Raw genomic sequence first — 6,700 nt, 5'->3', positions numbered from 1 at the left:
AGTTCATCACACCATTGTTTAATTTTTTTAAATAAATCCATTCTTACAAGTGATCATGAGTCCTTAATTAAATCACATCAATTATACAAGGGTGACAACTAATATGAAGTTGATTCAACATGTGAAATACTTTAATGTTCATGGGATTTTAGGTTTTCCCCTTTAGTAGCTTAACTTCCTTTTAGAAGAATTATCATGCATAGAATGAATGATATCATACTCAAAATATAATGGGTCACTTATGTGCACACATTGATGTTATATGTGGATATACAATTTCACACAACTTACTTTTAATTGTCATCTTACCTATAATGTCCACTTTCTTTAAATGATTTAAAAAAATGTAAAATTGCTATTAAATAGACAACTCAAATGATGACTCACGTGATGACATATCATAAAAACTAACTTTGGTGCATATAACATGCATTGCATTTATTTGAATGCTACCTCATAATGTCCTGATTCAAGAGCAATCACACAAACAAGTGTACCGATTCAATTATAGTAATTATTATGTCAGATTTATAATTTTAAACGTTTAATTTTAAAATGATAACGATCCAAGACTCAAAGTTAAAGACCGAATAAATCAATGATATAAAACATGTTGAGAATTAAACTTTACTACTTTGTTATTATGCTTTGTTACTATTGAATTAACAAGGGTTATATTTGAAAGTTCACCAATGTAATCTTATACTCATGTCTGCAGCCTAAGATCTAAAGACATTCAAACTCAATTCGATTTCTTCACTCTTTATAAATGAACTCTTTGTATTATGAATTAGGACTGTTTACCCAACTAAGTCATATAGATTCATTTTTGTCACCTAATATCCTTAGATGATTCAATTATATCTATAGGATGAATTAGATTTTGCCTAACTTAAGTTACATATGCAACAAATGATTCAGCAGTTCATCACATGTGAAGAGTAAATTGAATCACTAATATATGAAAGAAAACTTGAATAAAATAGTAAAATAATACTAGTTCAAAAGTTCAGAGAGCTAGATCCAAGCACTAAGAAGTTCAACAACTCATGATGATCTTAACATTCAATCCTAGAAGTTGTTGTCCCTTGTTCATGTCTTCCTTAAATCCTAGAAGATGGGGAGAGGTAGAAACTTATTTTTCTCTAGGTTTCAAGGGAGTGAAATACTTAAGACGAGAAATAGGTGCAATATTTGTTGAAATCAAATCATTGAAGTGAATGATAGGTGCACATGTTAAAAGAAGTTGATAAAAGGATTCAAGAGGTCTTCCACAAGCTCTCCTTTCGTCGACCTTTTACCCATGGTAAATTTTTAAGTTCCAAAACACTATTTTTATGGAAAGACATTATGAAATACTTGATTCAATACTCAATCTGGTAGGTATAAAATAATTTCCAAAACATTCAATTTAAAATGTATTTTTTATATTTTTTAATTGAGTGTTCTGGAATTTATTTCCAAATCTAAAAATACCTTCCAAAACACTCAATCATAAAAATATTAAAAATAAAATAGTGTGGGGATTTTTATTATAATTTTAAGGAGAAGTAATTGGGAACACCACTTTTATGGGAGTGCAGGAAGAAAAGGGTGGGTTTCAGGAAGCAATAGCCTTGAAGAAATGACCCTAATTTGGACCGTTTCAGGCCCAAACCGGAACCCGGAGCCTATAACATTTCGAAAATGATATGGGCCCACAAACATTCCCTAACCTACAAAACAAAATAAAAAAAAAAAACATAAAAAAACAGTGCTTCCCACACGTTAATCGCCAAACGTCGTAGCACATAGGCAAAGGTTCCTCAGACGAACCGAACTCACCGTAACACCAAATACCAGCGTTAATCTAAAACCACCAGGCCCCAGCCACCGCCACGCGCATCATGGACTCCATCGCCGGAGCTCCGCCTCACACAGCAACCCCTCCGTCGTCTCGGCCGTCGCCGTTTCCCGGCCGGGAAGACTGCTGGTCGGAGGAAGCCACGTTCACGCTCATCGAGGCATGGGGAGAACGCCACCTCGAACTCAACCGCGGGAACCTCCGCCAAAGGCACTGGCAGGAGGTTGCCGACACCGTCAACGCACGTCACGGCAACGCCGGCGCCAGGGCCCGCCGCACCGACGTGCAGTGCAAGAACCGCATCGACACGCTCAAGAAGAAGTACAAGATCGAGAAGGCTAGGGTTTCCGATTCCGGCGATTCCGCCACCGCCTGGCCGTTCTTCCGCCGCCTCGAGTTCCTCATCGGCGACAATTTCCCGGCGAAGAAGCCCTCCCCGCCGGAGTCAGGCTCCGCCGATCGGCGGAGCACTCCTCCGGCGAAGTCTCCGGCGTGGGCCCTCATTCCGGTCGGTCCTCGATCCCGCTCTCAGAAGCGGCCGACGCCGGCGGCGCCAGCGGCAGAGAGCGTTGCCGACTCATACTTCCGGCGGAATTTCTCGGTTTTTGCGGCAGCGGCGGCGGCGGCCGCGGAGGCTGATAGCGATAATTCGAACGGTTCTAAATGGAGCAGTGGGAGTGAGAAGAGAGAGAAGAAGAAAAGAGGAAGGGATTGGGAATTTGGTTACAGAGAGGTTGCAGAAGCGTTGGAGAGGTTTGGGGAGATTTATGAGAGAGTTGAAGAAGCTAAACAGAGGCAAATGGTTGAGTTGGAGAAACAGAGAATGCAGTTTGCTAAGGATTTGGAAACCCAGAGAATGAAACTCTTCATGGAAACTCAGCTTCACTTGCAAAAAATGAATCGCTCCAACTCCAAGCGTTCTTCTGCAACTGGTTAGTTTCCCTCTTTCTTTTCATCCCAATCACTACATGTAAGACAAAATTCACAAATAACAAAAATAAATTAACATGAACCACTGTTTGATTGCTTACCTTCTTAATTTCTTCTTTTATGAATACTATAACTTTATTTAATGTTATTATGCATTGTTAGTTATTGTGGTGTTGTTATTTATATGCTATTTTGATTGATTATAATTAATCTGTTTAGTTATAGGTAACAGTATTTTAGTGGCGTTGTTGTTTTAAAGCGGATATTGATTCTGAATCATTTGATTAATGATTCTCATAACGGGTATCTGCTATAGCATGATACACCTTTCTTTTGAAACTTACATCTTAAAGTGTTTTCTTTGAACATTTTTCTTGTTCATTGAGTTCTACTCATGCTTTTGTTGACATCTGATTTTTGAAGATGAGAAATTGTGGCATTTTCTAGCTCATGATATTTTTAATTACAGATGCGATGTAAGATACATCAGTAATTCATGTAAGATACAAATGGTTGAAATCCATGTAAACCTAATCACAAATATGTGCCTCGAAACTCTTTTAAAAGCATTCACCCTGCCTTATTTACCTTCTTCATCACCCAATAAAGTTCAAAAACAGCCATACCAGTATTGTGTTTCTGTCATCAAACTTCACATCTATTGGTCATGTTTTTTAAATAAAAGGCAAATCAGAAAATTTTGCTTTAAGAAAACATTTTTCTATTATCACTTCATAGGTCAAACTCTGTCTCTTGCATCAGAACATCTGCGTCAGAACTTCAGCCAAAGGAGCTGCATATTTTCGTTTGCTTTTTCTCATTTTCTTTGTTTTGAGGGGCACTACTGTGTGATGGAGGCAGTTTAGTACTTAAGATTATGATTGATTGACAAGTAACAACTGTTGTGTGCAGCACTGGAATGATTAAAATTATAAAAAGAAAAAACATAACACACTTAGTTGTAAATTAAAGGCCAATCATTCATCTATGAATTCCATTGTCATAAATTTTACCTGAAAAGTAATCAATGTGGTTGTTTATTCAGCATTTTTTTTATGCTTATTATCTTATGAGAATGATATGGGACAATAATAGAACATTATGATAGTTGTTAAGAATCAGGGTTATAAGTGAACTGCTTGAGCCATAGTATTATTTATTGTTGTAAATATCTCTAACACAAGATTTGAGCGCCTCTGCATATTGATGCTATGATTGTTGACTGTTAATATAGTGATGGCCATATAATCATTAAAAATCTTGCCGTCTCAGAAAATAGTTAGATAACGAGAACCCATACATTTAAAATAATTAAGGATTTAAAAATGATAATTTCATAGGAATGATATTAAAAAATATTAAAAGAATATATAATTTAAAAATGTATAATTTTGTAAGAACAGTGTTAAAAATAATGTGATGATTATTTTTTTAAAAAAAAATTATTTACTAATTTTAAAATAAAGAGAAATTGTTCAATTGCTTATTTTATTAAATAAGTACATTAGTTTTTATTTATTAAAGAATAAAATTGTTCTATCAAACATGGGATATATATATATATATATATTTTTTTTATATTTATATTATATAGACACACATATATATAAATGAAAATAAATATTTTTAAGATTTTTATTATATCAGAAGAAAATAAAATATTTAAAAAAAAAACAAAAAATTAAAATACTTCAAAGAAACTTAAAAGTTATATTACATTATACGAAAAAAAATATGAAATAAAATAGAATTTAGGAAGATTAATTTCTATGACTTGCATCATTTAAGATCAGATTAAATAAAATAAAACTTAAATGAAATGTAGTATATTTTACTCATCCAAGACCTCCACTTTTCTTTTACTAATTCGGAATGTATGATCGGCAAGCTTATTCTATATTTTAATAATGATATTATCATATTTTTAAAATATATTTATGAAAAGTTCGATTGACTATTATTCTAAATTTCCACAGTTTTTTGTTTGTTTAAGTGATATTATTTGTTGTAGCAGTATTATTAGTACTATTTTTTTTAATAATATGTTTACAATGATAGTCTTTTAATAATGCTGTATGCTTTGTATTTGAAATTTGTATAACTATTATTTTAATAGACAACTTTGATAATAGTATATACTAATATTTCTATTATATTAAATATAATAGAAAATATTCATTTGATATTTTTCTATTGATAATAGTCATTTGATATTTTTTCTATTGAAAATATTTTCATTCAATATAATATCTTATCTCAGAATTATTTTAACAAACTTACACTATAGCAGTGGGAGGCATTCTTTAGAAGGAACCGTGAGAGGCATTATTATATTATTTGAAGTTACATTATATATATTTTAAATAAGATAAATGTACTAGGCCAAGCACACCCACTCATTGACTTGAATCATATTTCTTGTTTTTTTTTTTCTTTGTTAGAGACCATATTTGGTATTTGTATTACATGGTTAAATCTTTCTCATCTCAGTCTTAGCATAGGTTTAGTTGTCGGATGTGACATTGATTTATTATGTATTATTTTTGTCTTTCCCATGTTCGTGGTACTCGAATGAATCTCATGGGGTTATATTTCTCTGTCATCATGCAGACAGTGTCTCATAGCAAACGGTGATGGAGACTCTGATCCAGAACAACATAAACACATTACCATTGGACATGGAAGCATCTTTAGCCTTTTTATTTTTTAATGAAAAAGGAATTTAGGAAAGGTATGTTTACAGTAAGGTTTAAATTTGGTCGTGTTCTAGAATCTTAGTAGTCCAATACTATCTTTATGTGCAGTAAATTTAGTTTCTCTGTCATCTTCCAGCATTTCAAGAAAAATGAACAAAGACACTGTGAATATTCAATTGGAACTTTAGTTAACCAGTGTTTTTCTCCAAAAGTGTCATATTCGAGTTTTTTTAATGGTGAAATTGGTACTTAATATTCAATGTTGTACTTTTCATTTTGCTATACTGCATTACATTTCATTATTTAAGAAAAATTCTTAAATGCGGTTTTCTTCGGATAATTTTTCAAAAAAATTTACAATAAATCAAGTAAAATGTAGTAAGTTAATTTTTTAAACTAAAGTAAATTTGTTTTTCCGTCTTTGCAAAACATAGACGGAGCTTTCTTGAAAGTATTAGAGGAGATTATTTTGGTTTGAGACAAACTTAATCTATTTTTTCTTATCATTTTTATTTTTTTTAACTAGTATGAATAGAGAAATTGATCAAATAAAGTGTAAATCATGTTATTTCACATTTTTGTATTTTTTTCATTTACATTAAAATTTTAAGATAGTAGTTTTCGTCTTTTCACGTCGTTCCATGGCATTGTTGATTATTTAGTGGACACTATTGCTTTTGAGAGTCATTCAATTGAGGGTTTCAGAATTAAAACTTTCAATTTCTTTTAAATTTTTATGTTTGAAATATCAGTTAGTTATAAAACTCACCTTTTTACCAAAAGTACAGAACTAAAATTATACATTCCAAAAATCTCATTCTTTAAAACAATGTCTTTAAAATATGTTAACTTATTTACACTAACTTTGTAAAAATAATTCAAAAGTAAAATAAAAATTCTTTAAAATTTGATAATGAGTAATTTTTGAAAAATAGTGGCAAAGGTCTCTCTATCTATTTTATTTTAAAATACATTTTCTATGTTTTAAATCTCTTATTATAAAGTAATCGAATTATTTGTTAAATCAAATGTTAATGTTTTTAATTGCATTCATGACTTAATTGCTTAGAGAATATTTTTTAGAAATTTAATTGCATGTGTGTGATTTATAGATCTATATAAATTTTAATTAGATGATATTTCATCAATTTCATTTAATTTAATATATAATATAATTTGGACATAGAACAAAAGTAGTCATAGATACAATTATAAGTATTTTATTATCTAA

General features: G+C 31.4%; 1 protein-coding gene across 1 annotated transcript; it reads left to right on the top strand.

The window, feature by feature from the left end:
* Positions 1-1,734: 1,734 nt before the first annotated feature.
* On the top strand, positions 1,735-5,680 carry LOC108333344 (trihelix transcription factor ENAP2). The gene is made up of 2 exons (XM_017568759.2): positions 1,735-2,775; positions 5,384-5,680. The coding sequence occupies exons 1-2, from the start codon at positions 1,887-1,889 to the stop codon at positions 5,395-5,397; spliced, it is 903 nt and encodes a 300-aa protein (XP_017424248.1). The 5' UTR covers positions 1,735-1,886; the 3' UTR covers positions 5,398-5,680.
* Positions 5,681-6,700: the final 1,020 nt, after the last annotated feature.

This window comes from Vigna angularis, chromosome 11, assembly GCF_016808095.1.
Source record: "Vigna angularis cultivar LongXiaoDou No.4 chromosome 11, ASM1680809v1, whole genome shotgun sequence".
In the NCBI taxonomy this organism is placed as follows: domain Eukaryota; kingdom Viridiplantae; phylum Streptophyta; class Magnoliopsida; order Fabales; family Fabaceae; genus Vigna; species Vigna angularis.
This window is presented reverse-complemented; position numbering and strand designations above follow the sequence as displayed.